The sequence below is a fragment of the Piliocolobus tephrosceles genome, chromosome 9 (genome assembly GCF_002776525.5).
Source record: "Piliocolobus tephrosceles isolate RC106 chromosome 9, ASM277652v3, whole genome shotgun sequence".
Taxonomy (NCBI): Eukaryota; Metazoa; Chordata; class Mammalia; order Primates; family Cercopithecidae; genus Piliocolobus; species Piliocolobus tephrosceles.
Window position 1 is genome coordinate 111987904 of NC_045442.1, and position 15099 is coordinate 112003002.

At 34.8% G+C, this 15099-nt stretch overlaps 1 protein-coding gene across 1 annotated transcript in view; it reads right to left on the reverse strand.

Annotated features, from left to right (window-relative positions):
• The window catches only part of MALRD1 (MAM and LDL receptor class A domain containing 1), a 701386-nt gene that overhangs the window by 390466 nt on the left and 295821 nt on the right, over positions 1 to 15099 (reverse strand). The window contains exon 25 of the mRNA XM_026454821.1: positions 849 to 1096. Within this exon, the coding sequence (XP_026310606.1) occupies positions 849 to 1096 (248 nt within the window). The remainder of the gene's footprint in view (positions 1 to 848; positions 1097 to 15099) is intronic.

Consider the following 15099-nt stretch of genomic DNA (forward strand, 5'->3'; position numbering starts at 1 on the left):
GCATTTCTTATTGTAAATGTATTTATTTCTGTATCCATCTCTTGTAAGCAAGAGATCTCTGAGCACTTGTGATCTCTAAACACTTAATTTGTACTATATGTAAAGCTAAATTCAGTTCTTAGCCGAGCTGACTCAATTCTTTTATGGAATATAAACAAACAAGCAAACAATAAACAAAGGAAAATGGAAAACCCTGTAAATACGTAGTTATCGTATGAGGCTGCTGCTTTTCCCAAAGAGCCATACAAGCTTATTTATACTTTTAATTGTCCACAGATGTTTTTGTGAAATTTCCACAGGCTAATAAACAAACCATGTTTTCTTCCTGCCTATAGAAATTATTCTACTTGTTTTAAGAGTAAGTTCAGGGTCCTTTCTGTTTTGTTTTTCATGAAGACTTACTCAACAATTTTTGTGGTTCTCACTATCTCTAGTATTCATTCTTGTAGATATTTAATTATATACTGACTGTTGTTTAATTCTGTTTCTGTTTGTAAAATTTCCATAGTTTTAATAAGCACTAAACTTCTTAACAGAAAGCAACTGGTATCTTACTTCTTCTGTATTATACATGGCTGTGAATAACAACCATGGAATTTTCCAATGGTTTCCCAAACTTCAATATCCACGGAATTTATCCATAGGATAAATTGTTCCAACAGTTAAAGCAATCCTTCCCTTTAATTCTGAACTTCGTTTTTTCCCTCCCTCACATATCCAAAGTTGAATAAATTCAAACTCATCTCTTTTCTGGCCCCAGCCACTCTATTTTCTGTATGTCAATTTATCAATAGTTTCTCACAATAATTCTGTGTTTGTTTGGTTGGTTGGTTTGATTTTGCCCATACCTTGCAGTTTTTGCTTCTCTTACTTATAACTGGACTTGAAATTCTGGCAGCTCTCATGGGCTGCTGAGGGAACAAACTCTTTATAAAGATGTAATGACCAGATGAATTTCCCAAAGTGTGATCTGCCGCTGGCTCTGTGCCTGCTGCAGGGATGCTGCTAGCTTTCAGATTCCAGTCAAAGTCCTCGTCTTTCTCCTGCTCCCAGGAACAAAGATCAAATTCGAAATCACAGCGCCCACTGGAGGTACCTGGAAAGTATTTCCAAATATATGTTAAGGAAAATGGAAATGTACTGACTTTAAAACATGCAATTCAAAATTGCAGTGATCTTGCTGTACCATGTAATATTTGAAACCTTATAATGCTATCCTGATAGCAAGATATAAAGAGACTAATTTGGTTTGCTATACACACAGCTACTTCCCTGGCTTCTGTAAGTTCATTTCTCTACAAATCTGGTCCCAGTTTCAAAGTTGATAAACTATTTTAGTATTACACACATTTCCTTCTCTAAGTATCCACTTGGTCAATGTAATTTATTTATTCTGTCTTCTCATCTATGCTTCTCAGGTCTTGGTAAGAAATTTATGAAGTTTATTATTCTGCAATACATTTTAGCTTGGGTAATGCTGCTCCGAGCAAAAGTTATCATTAATCATAGTAGTTATTTTGGTTTAGAACAGTTCTTTATTTTAGAGAAAACTGTGAAACAGAAAAGTGACGTAAAAAGGTGTGATAATTTGAATGAGCTTATTGTAATAAGTTGCAGAAATTAAATAAGTTAAGTTGCATCAAATACCAAACTATTGCATCAAATACCAAACTATCTCCCAGGTGTTTTTTGAAGTATTTTATTACTGTCATTGCTTAAGTTGCTTTATTTTCCCATTTCCAAGATAGTAGTAATTATACAGGCATCTTTTTATCATGCTGCAAGTAAATTATAAAGCTGAAAACGGTAGTGAAGATGTTACAAAACTGAGCATTGAGGTATGAAGGTGTCATACCTTACACATTTATATATTTAGGACTTTTGATACTTTTCATTTTTAAGTCAATATTCATGATTCTGCATAAAACCAATGAGGGAGGCTGGGCATGGTGGCCCACACCTGCAATCCTAGCACGTTGAGGCTGAGGCAGGTAGATCACCTGAGGTCAGGAGTTCGAGACCAGCCTGGCCAACATGGTGAAATCCCATCTCTACTAAACATACAAAATTAGCTGGGCGTGGTGGCGTGCACTTGTGGTCCCAGCTGCTCAGGAGGCTGAGGCAAAAGAATCACTTGAACCTGGGAGGTAGAGGTTGCAGTGAGCCGAGATCGTGCCACTGCACTCCAGCCTGGGTGACAGAGCAAGACTCCATCTCAAAAAAGCAAAACAAAACAAAAACAAAAACCAGTGAGTAATTTGATCATAAGTAACAAAATGTACTGTTTAGAATTATTTAATGACAATAATTCTTTATGAAGTTCTTTTTGAAGATTACAACTGCAATAAAAATCTGTAAAATCATAAGTGAGATAAGTGTCCAAATATTAAAAATACTTGAAAAGAACCTGTGGTAGCATATTGATATATCTTCAGATAAATGTTTCTCTCTTAAATAAACCTCATTTAAACAATTGCTCAAAATTTTTAAGGCAAATAAGGGTAAGAATGACTCAGTCATCAAAACATTCAGGGACTTGCTCTCCAATGCACAAGCCAAAGAAAGGCAGATAACCCCACAGAAGCTATGGTAATTCCTGGACAAATCATCCACTCTATTTTATTACACATGACTCTTTAAGAATGTCCAAGTTCTGTTGCAGGTGGCATCAAAACAGTGAGGGTTTTGTTTGTTTGTTTCTGTATGGATACATTCTTATAATTATCCCAAGTCAGGTAATATTGTCTCAATGTGCAAAACAAACCCTAAACTTTGTAGTTTATAAGGTGAAGAATATGAACACACATGAGGCTGGGTGGAGTGGTTCACCCCTGTAATCACATTTTAGGAGGCCAACGTGGGAGGATCACATGAGGCCAGTTCAAGATCATCCTGGCCAACAAAGTGAGACTCTGTCTCTACAAATAGTTATATTAAATTTTAAGAATTAAAAATTAAAAAAGAAAACATATGAGTTTTACCATTGTTTCTATGTCATTTGGGGATATATAAGAAAATACTAAAATAAAATATAAGCTAACTTTATTACACCTCTGAACAAGAGACTTACACAATAAAGATAAAGGGCTTAAAATAAGCATTTTTAGCTTCTGAAAACAACTAAAGACATTACTTTAAGAAAACATCAAGACTGATAATTTGTTTTTCTAATTTACCAGTCAAGACATTTGTAATGTCTTCAAGGATAGAGATAAATTCTCTGTTATAATTTATGTCATCAAATCAACAGAATGCCTTTTTAAAATCTAATTGCTAATTCAGTTTTCAAATGGCATTTGAAATATATTTTATAATTTATCTTTTTCCTAGAATAGACTGTAATACTTATAACCTATTGTAGTGTAGAATACTGAAGTTCTAAGTATCCTTTCAAAGGACCGGGAAGTAGATGTCAGGAAAATAATAATGAACTCCAACTCAGCATCTAGTTTAAGAATATGAACCGCAGTCTTGGTTAAGAACTATAAAATGAAGTAAATAATTCAGTTGCCTTGTGTTGGAAAATTTAGCAGCCTCTGAGAAACACATTAGCATATAGAGCAGCATCTGGAGAGGCCATTCATATAAGAAAATAATGTGTGCTGCTGAAAAACAGATTTGATATTTTTGTTCATGTAAACACTGTAACACGGATCTTTATGATATAAATAATATTTTTCTTTTGATCTTTTCCCTCATGTTGAAGTTATGTTTTCTTGGAAAGTTTATTTCTAATATACCAGTGGGGAAAATAAAATAAGCAAAATAAGTTGTTTGTATTTCACATCACTGTGATGAGGGGGAACAACTTGTAATTTCATATCCTATTATTTCCCATAGGTACCAGGTAAAAAATATAACATAGTCTTGAGAACTGATGCCAATTCCTGGCATTTCTGGTGCAGTTAATGCCAATATCAGACAGCTGTGCCATCAGGAAGACAATGATCACCTTTGTATACAGCTGTGTCATCAATCAAACTAGTTTCTACCTTTCTAAATCCTATAATTTGTCCATTGATCAATATCACTATAGGTATAAAATATGTCTCATTTGAAAAGGCATATTTTGAAGGAACATAACATAATTCTTTTTAAGGTCCTACCATCAAACCCAAAAAATTAAAATCTTACCATTATATTCATGTATTCATTCAATATAAAATTACTGAGCATATTCTATAAATAAGGCACATTTAGGAAAATAGGAAAAGAGGGGTACTGGGTATGAAATATAATGTGTTCCAGGTCCTGAAACATTCTCTTTATATCTGTCATTTCATTTAATCCTCGCTTTGTCTCTATATAATAGTTATGATTCTTATTTTGGTTGATGAGAAAGTTGAAGTTCACAATTAAACTTTGCTTTGTATTCCACTGTAAGTAGCAGAGCTATGAGCTGAAGGAGGACACAACACACAGCTCCTTTAGTACTACTCCCTTTGAGAATGTGGAATGTAGCAGTTAGGAGTGACAGTTAAAATAGAACAAATTTATAAATACAATGGGATAAGAAAGTACATGTATCTATAGAAAAACTTCTCTAAGAGACTCCTGCCTCTGTGAGCCGGTAGCAACATGAAGAGAGCAGTCATTCAATTTAGTGTGATTATTCTTGAGGTATTGTGGCATGATGTAGTTCATCACTTCTTTAACTGTTCTTCTGAATATAAATGTCCTACAGGTGTCAATTTGTCATTCAAAGGAAGAAGATTCTGCATTCAAATGAATGGGATCAATTCTATAAAATTTGTCTTTGAAAGATTTTAAAAGATGCTAGTAAAGGCTCTGAGAATTCCCACAATATGCAGACTATTTCTTTATGCAATAGAGGATATTCCCAACGTATTTGACTAAGGAACCTTTTTTTCTTTGGCAGAGCTATCAACATATTGTAGAATAGTATGCTTATCATACGGGACAAGATTTTCAAATCCTGATATTAAGACAAACAAGCAAAAGGCATAATTAGAGAAGCTAGGTATTAGTTTCCTAGGGCTGCATACAAAAATATCACAAACTGGGTGGCTTAAATCAACAGAAATTTTTTGTCTGCTCCGTTTTCAGGCTGGAAGCCTGAAATGAAGGTGTTGGCAGCATCATGCTCTCTTATGGCTACAGAGGAGAACCTTCCCTTGTCTGTTCATAGTTGCTGGTAGCTATGGGCCATCTTAGTGTTCCTTGGCTCGTAGATGTATCACATCAATCACCTGTCATTCTCCCTATCTGTTTTCACATCATCTTCTCTCTGTGCCCAATTTTCCCTCTTCTTATAAGGACACCAGTCATTGAATTAGGACCCACCTTTATCCAGCAGGACTGTATTTTAACTAGATGACATCTGCAAAAGCCCTATTTCCAAATAAGGTCGCATTCTGAGATTCCAGGTGACCATGAGTTTAAAATTCCAGGTTACCGGGTGTAACTAAATTTTCAGTGGACATTATACAACCCAGTTACTTAAATGTTTACTTTTTCAAAGGTAAATCTCTTGGGCTTTTGTGCTATATAATCATATCATTCAAAAATAATTATAATTTGGCTATCCTTTGTTTCATTTCATGTCTTAAATATTGACCAGGACCACAAAGATAATATTAAATAGTAATACTTATAGTATATATTTTGACATGCTCTTGAATTTAATGTAAGTATTTTCACTATTTCCTACATTAATTTGATAGAACACCTTTAATGTGTTAAAAATAATCATATGTATGCTCTGCATAGCATAAGAAATGGCCGCTTAATTTAAATAAGAATTTTCAGCACCTATCAGCTTGCTATTATTTTCTTCAGTAATGTGGGTACATTGACATATTATGACATCAAAATACACTTAAAATGTTATAAGATCTTTATCTCAAATTGCATGATATATTACTATATATATATTACATGTATTATGATGAATTTAGTTTGCTAGCATTTTAAGCTTTTCTGCATGTATATTCACAGGGTGTTTGAATATCACTTGTCTGATTTTTGGAAGCTTCATTATCAGTGATATATTAGTTTAATAAAATAAATTCTACCTTTTCATATGGTTGAAATAGTTTCTTTGGGCATTATTAGTTCGTTAAAATTTGGTAGAACTCCGCAGTATCTACCCCAGGAGAAAGAGCTGGAGGACATTTGTTGATAACTTATTTGATAGTTAATGGTCTTTTCAGGTTTTTTGCTTTATTAGTTAATTTTGGTTATTTTTCCCCTAGAAAATTAACTATTTCATTGACATTTGCAAATTAGCACAGAGTTATTGGTCTCTATATCCTTTTTATGTCTCCTTTAGCAAAACTACATTTATTTGTATTTTTCTTCCTTTTTTAAATTAAAAATTAGTAAAAGTTTATCTACTACCTCTACTTTTAAAAATAACAGTCTTGGACTTATCATTTGAATTTTTTTTCAAGTTAGCATTTCTCATTTTCTTAACAATATTTTTGCAAACTTTTACTCTGAAATAGTTTCAAACTTGCATAAAGGTTGCAATAATAAAAATATCTTTCATCTACCCTTTAACCAAGTTCACAAATGTTTATATTTTCCCCATTCTATCTAAATTCATGTGTATGTGGATACACAGGCACATCTTTAATGTATTGCTCTGTCAATTCTGGGCCATTGCAAAAAAGTGAATACCACAGTAAAGCAAATCACATGAAATTTTGGGTTTCTCAGTGCATATAAAAGTTATTCTTACACTAAGTAGTAACATTATGTCTAAAAAGTGTAAATGCCTTAGTTAAAAATAATTTATCCCTAAGAAATGCTATCATCTGAACATTTAGTGAATCACAATGCTTTTGCTGATGGAGGGTATTGCCTCAATGTTGATGGTTGCCAAATGGTCAAGATGGTGGTTGCTGAAGGTGGCTGCTAAGTTGGCTACTGTAGCAATTTCTTAAAATAAGAAAACAAGTTTGCTTGAAATAAGTTTGCTACATTGGTTGACTCTTCACTAAAGATTCTCTGTAGCAGGTAAAGCCGTTTGTTTTGTTTGTTTAGACACGTCTTCAGGCTCCACTTCTAATTCTAGTTCTTTTGCTGTTTCCACCACATCTGTGTTACTTCCTGCACTGAAATCTTGAAGCCCTCAAAGTCATCCATGAAGGTTAAAATCAACTTCTTCCATACTCCTGTTAATGTTAGCATTTTGACCTTCTGCCATGAATCACAAATGTTCTTAATGGCATCTAGAATGGTGAATCCTTTCCACAAGGTTTTTGATTTACTTTGTCCAGATCCATCAAAGGAATCACCCTCTATGGCAGCTGTTGCCTTATAAAATGTATTTCTTAAATAGTAAAACCTGAAAGTCAAAATTACTCCTTGATTCATGGACAACAAAATGAATATTGTGTTAGCAGGCATGAAAGCACCATCAAACTCCCTTTATATCTCCATCAGAGCTCTTGGGAGATCAGGTGTATTGTCAATAAGTGGTAATATTTTGACAGGAATTTTTTTTTTTTTTTTTTTTTTTTTTCTGAGCTGTAAATTTGAACAGTGGGCTTCAGTAAACCATGCTATAAACAGATGTGCCGTCATCCAGGCTTTGTTGTTTCATTTAGAGAGCATACTCAAAATCCATACTGGGAAAATATGGAAACGTGGATTCATATTAGGAAAACCATTATTACAACGGGGGAACCTGACAGTTGAAAAGGCCTTTGGTATGAGTCAATATACTCTCCCTTATGAAAATGTTGAAGCAGGAATTAGGTGACTTCCTTCCACCTCCATTGTCAGCCAGGTCACGGAAGTTATAGAAATGATTCCTTTACTGGTTGGTGTTGCATTTGATCAATTAATTTAATAATGTAACAACAGATGTCGGGGCTGGTTCATCAATAAGCATGTCCTAATGGAGTTCTTTTGCATTTTAATAGAATGGGGTAAGTGCTAGGATGGAAATGGAAAATTTATAATTAATTGTAATTGAGTACAATAAAAACTATACAAAAGTCTAAATGTTGAATCCCCGTTTCAATGAGCTTAAACTAAGAAAGACTTAAAACCTGCTGGGCATGGTGGCTCTTGCCTGTAATCCCAGCATTTTGGGAAGCCGAGGTGGGTGGATCGCTTGATGCCAGGAGTTTGAGACCAGCCTAGGCAACATGTTGAAACTCCATCTCTACTAAAAATACAAAAATTAGTCAGGTATGGTGGCACGCACCTGTTGTCTCAGCTACTCAGGAGGCTGAGGCACCAGAATCATTGCAACCCAGGAGGTGGAGGTTGCAGTGAGCCAAGATCTTGCCAGTGTACTCTAGCTTGGGCAACAGAGTGAGTTCCTATCTCAAGACAAAGAAAGAAGGGAGGAAGGGAGGAAGGAAGGAAGAGAGGAAGGGAGGGAGGGAGGGAGGGAGGGAGGGAGGGAGGGAGGGAGGGAGGGGAGGTTAAAAAAACCATCTTTATTTTCCAAAGGCACAACTGTCCACAAAGAAAATCTAAGGAGTGTACTGGGAAGGAAGGAGGGAGGAAGGAAGGAGGAAGGAGGGAGGAAGGAAGGGAAGGAGGGAGGAAGGGAAAGACTTAAAAACCGTTTCTATTTTCCGAAAGCATGACGGTCCGCAAAGAAAATCTACAAAACTCAGATAGCTAATAAATGAGTCAGCAAGGTCACAGGACACAAGATTGACATACCATATTACTTAAGGAAAATTAAATAATTAAATTTTATTTCTGAATCCTAGAAATGAAGACAGAAATAAAAATTAAAATATAATACCATTTATAATCCTTCAAAAAATGAAATAGGTGTAAATGTTGTAAGACATACATAGAATCTGTATGCCGAAAACCACAAAACACTGATGAGAGAAATCAAAGATCTAAATAATGGGGAGAAACCTACTGTGCTGATGATTGGAAAACTCAATACATTAAAAACATGACTTCTCCCCAAATTGACATGTTATTAAATGCGATTTTTATCAAAGTTCCATCAAAATAATCTACAGCTATATATTTTTATAAGATTTATATAGAACATCAATGGAACTAGAATAACTAAAACAATTTTGTACAGGAAGAATGTATTAGAAGGAATTAATCTAACTGATTCCAAGATCTATGATACAGCTTTTTTGATTTACTTCGTCCAGATCCATCAAAGAAATCACCCCCTATGGCAGTTGTTGCCTTATAAAATGTATTTCTTAAATAGTAAAACCTGAAAGTCAAAATTACTCCTTGATTCATGGACAACAAAATGAATATTGTGTTAGTAGGCATGAAAGCAACATCAAACTCCCTTTATATCTCCATCAGAGCTATCCAGACTGTCTTGTACTAGTGGAGGAATAGATACCTGGATCAATAGAACAGAAAAGAACCCAGAAATAGCTCCATGTAAGTAAAACTAATTTTTGACAAAGGTACAAAAACAATTAAATAAAAGTAGAACAGTCTCATTAATGATGCTGGAGTAGTTGGTTATAGGCAAACATACAAATAAAGAAACTGTGACCAAAATTTGACACTTTATACAAAAATTAACGAAATGATTCATACCCTTAAATGTAAAATGTAATATCACACAACTTTTTAAAGAACACAAAGGAGAAAATCAGGGACCTAGGACTTGGCGAAATATTCTTAGATGTGATATCAAAAGCATGATCTCAAAGAGGAAAGATCAATACATTGAACTTCATCAATGTTAAAAATGTTTGCTCTGCAAATGATCCTGTTAAGAGAACAAAAAAGACAACCTAAAGCTGGGGAGAAAATATTTGCCATTCATGTATTTGTTAAAAGACTTATACCAATAATGTATAAAGAATTCTGAAAACCCAACAGTTAAAAAAAGTCTGATTTGAGAATGGGCAAAAGAGATATTTCAGCCAAGAGGATATATGGATTATAAACAAGCACAGGAAATAATATTCAACATTACTAGCTAATAAGGAAGTGCAAATTAAGACCATGATGAGGTATCACTCCTCACTTACAAGAAGGGTAATGTAAAAACAAAATAGTAACACCATTAAATGCTCACAAGGTCATGGCAAAACTTGTTCTTGTGTACATTATTGGTGGTAGTGTGACACGAGGCAATCGCTCTGGAAAACAGCACCACGGTATGTTACCTCCACAGCATGAAACATGACTAAGCAACACAAAGGAAAACCTGATTTACAACAACTTTGATGGATCTCAAGAGGATGACACTGAGAGAAAGAAGACCTTTGAGACCTATTCTCAAAGGTCACATCCTGTATAGTTCCATTTATACAACTTTCTCAAAATGATAAAGCAAAGAGATATAAAACAAAGTAGTGGCTTCCTGAGGTTAGAGATGATGGGAATGAGTTTGCCTGTAAAGAAGTAGCTCAAGGAAGATCTTTGTAAAGATGGAGTATCTTGATTGCGGCAATGCTGCTGTACATAAATTTATGCATGTAATGAAATGCTGCAGACTTTCAAACATTGAGCCAATATTAGTTTCCGGTTTTAATATTGGACCATAGTTATATAACCACTGAGGGAAAAATGCATGAAGGGTATCTTTGAGCTTTTGAACTGTCTTTTTTTTTTGGACGGAGTCTTGCTCTGTCGCCCTGGCTGGAGTACAGTGGCACGATCTCGGCTCACTGCAAGCTTTGCCTCCTGGGTTCATGCCATTCTCCTGCCTCAGCCTCCCGAGTAGCTGGGACTAGGGGTGCCCGCCACCACACCCAGCTAATTTTTTTTTGTATTTTTAGTAGAGACGGGTTTCACTGTGTTAGCCAGGATGGTCTCCATCTCCTGACCTCCTGATCTGCCTGCCTCGGCCTCCCAAAGTGCTGGGATTACAGGCATGAGCCACCGCGCCTAGCCTCTCTTTGAACTTTCTATGAATTCATAAATATTTCAAAATTAAAGGCTAAAATATTATTATCAATTGCTCATTATCATTAGGAATTTATGATAGAGTGGTCTCCAGTGTATTTTGTTATTCTGTGAAGTAATAATAATACATTAAACAAATATTTTCACATTGTGATATACAGAATGACTGTACTACAAGGCATATTTGTGTTCTACAAAGAAAAAGGCAGTTCTGAGGATAAATAATTTAGAAAAGCCCTATGTGCATCAACCTTTTGAAAATCATAAGGCACATTATATATCAAACATTGGGAAAATATGGATTATCTCATGAGTGATTCAGAGAGGTCCTTCACATATAATTTTTTCTTCTTCGTCGACGACCTGGTTTTATAATCTGGAAAATATTATCGTAACACTTGCTACTTAAGACACTGTGATAGTAAGAGGAGGGACCACTGTTGGTAATTTTGGAAAGACAATGAATGTGGTCTTAGCTCCCGTCACTCAGCTGCAGCCAGATCTAATGAATTCCTCAACGTCAGGACAGCGGATCCTTCCCAGAAAGCCTGCCTCAGTAACATCATGATATCTGACCTACCTTCCAACATAATGTCTCAAAGAAAACAAAAGCTATTCTCAGTCCATGCTTAATAACAACTCTGAAAACACACTGGATGTTTTCAAAGCAGTGTGTTACTTTTATGAAAACCCACGTTGGGATTAGTATTTATATATGACCAAATTATCTTCATTTCTCCCCTCCAAAAATACTTGGCACTTTCTCTAACTCTCAAGAAATGCAAATGCTTATTTATGTATCTCTTTTACTATACAAGAAGCTCCACAATTATTTAGGCCATATCTTGTTTTTCTTTGTTTTTGCCCTAGGGCCACTTCTATTGGGGGTGCCTAATGTTTACCAAATAAATGAAAAGGAAATCTGGTAGTAATATGTCAGATAATGTGAGTGTTAATTATAAAATGCTTTCTTAGATTTTAAATGGTTATTGACTAAGAACGAAGTAATTACCCAGGTCAGTGGTTTTCAGTATCCAGGATAATGCACACTGGTGTACTCCCTAGCCCAGAGGCAGTGTACACTGTGAAATTCATTTTTGCCACAACTGAACACTAATTATGAAAACATAAAAAGTTTCAGATGGAACGTCGACCTTACTATAATAAATAAATAATACATGTAATATAACCTCACTGCAAAACTAACAATTACAAGTTAAAATCATAGTCCCTTCTCCCCCAGAATTCATCTGTTTTCTTGGAAATTACAGAATGCTATATAGTCATATGCCATAACAATTAAAAGAGGACAGTCAAGATGTAAACACATCAACTCAAAAAACTAAGTAAATAAAAGCATCCTGAGGGATAAAGTGGGTAGTGAAATTCTCCTTAAGCATTTATAGAACCCAAAGGACATTGCTATTGACATAGTGATGACATAAAAGGGGCTGTGTTTTAATTCTTCTTGGCTTTTAAAATATTTCATTGATTTTTTTTAATTCCTTCAATTACATCGCATATCCTTTGGCTTGATTCATCATTTTTCATTCTTTGGTCAAATAATAATTTCTCAATGAGAATTTCCATGAGTGCCTATTTAAAATTGTAAGCCACCACCCTAAGCATTTTACTTTACTTTTCCTTACTTTTTGCTGGACCACTAATCACTGTAATATGTGTGTGTGTGTGTGTGTGTGTGTGTATAAACACAGATACATGTATGTGTATATATGTGTGTGTGTATATATATTTATAGTGTTATTTTACTTATTTTCTTTGATCTTTGTGTCCCACCCACCACCAACAGTCAGAATGGAAACTCCATGACAGCAGGATATATATATGTATTGTTCGTTTCATTATTCCAAGAAACTAGAAAAAATGCCAGAAATATCATAATAAACACTTGCTGAATGAATGCTCATTTTTACAAGTTTCTCAAAATCTTCAATAAGTTGTATTAGTAGGCAAACACATGTATATGAACTATGTCTTGACTTGAATATATTTCAGTCTATTCAATTAATAAAACCAGAGACAAAGTGGCAAAAATTATAGAAAGAAAGATGTACAAAACACAGATTATTGCTAATGGTTACAAAATTAATATCAAATATTAAAACCAACAGATATTTGCTTATGTTGACAAGGAACTAAAGAGTACAATAACAGCTCCTTCTTCCACCAGAAAGCTTTGTGAAATTGTTGTTATCGAGAGCAACACTTTTCAAATTTTAATACACGTATGAATCACCTGAGGAAGTTGCTAACAAGAAGTTTATGACTTAGTGAGTCTCAGATGGGGCCTCAATGCTGGCAAAGATGCTGATGCTCTCTAGACCAAAATCCGATTAGAAGTAAGTTTAATTCTTTAGCAATGTTTAATTTTGCTCTGCTATGACGTAAAAAGTAATAATATTTTGAGGCACATTTCCTCCAGTGGGAAATAACCTGTGTTTAAACATATCTGTAATAATTTTGAAAGACTGCTATTAAGTGATTGAGTATAAGAGTTTGGTTGATTTTTTATTAAATGTTCTTTCCTCTCATCCTCCCAATCTAGGCAGAGTACACTTTTCTATCCCATTGATTTTGGAAATGGATTTGTGACTTTCTATGACCAATGAAATATTGGTCATTACACAGGCGGAGAATAAACATTTACTTTCGTGTCTGGATTTGTGCCCTTTTCCTCCTATTTTCTGCTCAAAGAACATGACTTAGGTAGCTGCTGGCTCAGACATGGACTCCACCCACATCTTACAACTAAGCCCTGCTAAGCTCAACCCAAATTATGGAACATTTTGGGGATGTTAATGGGTACGAAAAAAAAAAAGTTAGAAAGAATGAATAAGACCTAATATTTCATAGCACATCAAATTGACAATAGTCAATGATAAATTAATTTTACATTTTAAAATAAGCAAAAGAGTGTAAATAGATTGTAACACATAGGATAAATGTTTGAGAGAGTGGATACCCCATTCTCTGGGATGTGATTATTTTTCATGGCATTCCTGAATCAAAACATCTTATGTAACCCATAGATATAGACACCTACTATGAAATGGTTTGGATCTTTGTCCCCACCAAAATGTCATCTCAAATTGTAATCTCCATGTGTCAGAGAGGGACCTGGAGGGAGGTAATTAGATCATGAGGACAGTTTCCCCCAAGCTGTTCTTATGATAGTGAGCAAGTTCTAAGGAGATCTGATGGTTTAAAAGTATGGCACTCACTCCCTCACTCTCTCTTCTGCTTCCACAGAAGGCATTCCTTGCTTCCCCTACACTTTCCACTGTGATTGTAAGCTTCCTGAGGCCTCCCCAGCCATGTGGAACTGTAAGTCAGTTAAACCTCTTTTATTTACACATTACCCAGTCTCAAATATGTCTTTATAGCAGTGTGAGAATGAACTAATATAACACATACTATGTACCTACAAAATTTAGAAATTTAAAAATTAAGAAAACAAATCACAGAGCCTCACCACATACAGAGTGAAAATAAGAAATGGTTTGTAAATTGACAATGAATTTTGCTGTAGATTGTTACACAGCATTATCATGATACAGATAACTTATACAGAAATCAGTACTTTAATGGAGTGCTGACATAAAAATTACCTAAAATTTGTAGCAATGGCCAGGATGGCAGGCAATAAAGGAATTGTTACAGGACACTGAAAAAATTGAGATTTATGTTATGTAACATCAAAACATTTGATAAACCTAGTGCCTAAGATATTGTGGAAAGCTGAATACGTATATAATTATATTACAAATTTGTGTGAGGAGCTTTCTGGACAAAATGTTGAAAACATGAATTGGTTACTACTTGATGTATTTGATAAGATGCCACAAGAAAAATATAAGCTCAGGAAAGAACCGATAAGCTAGTAAACACATTTAAGAAGGCAAGGAGAGAGGTCAGAAATTTGGAGATTTTAAACCTCGGAAGTAGAAACTTTAATTGATCATTTAAATAGTGGAATGCTAAAACATATCTTCCAGAAAAGACCAAACCCAGGGCTCCACCATGAAGGCAAGGCCTTGGGATAAATTCCAAACCAAGTGTAGAGCTGGAGACTGTTTTTCAGACTTTTGACAGGAAAACTATCCTCCTAGGTGTGTGTGTGTGTGTGTGTGTGTGTGTGTGTATGTATGTATATGTGTATATATACACACACAAGTACACTATATATGTGTGTGTGTATACATATATATAGAGAGAGAGAGCGAGAGCCACCCTGATGTG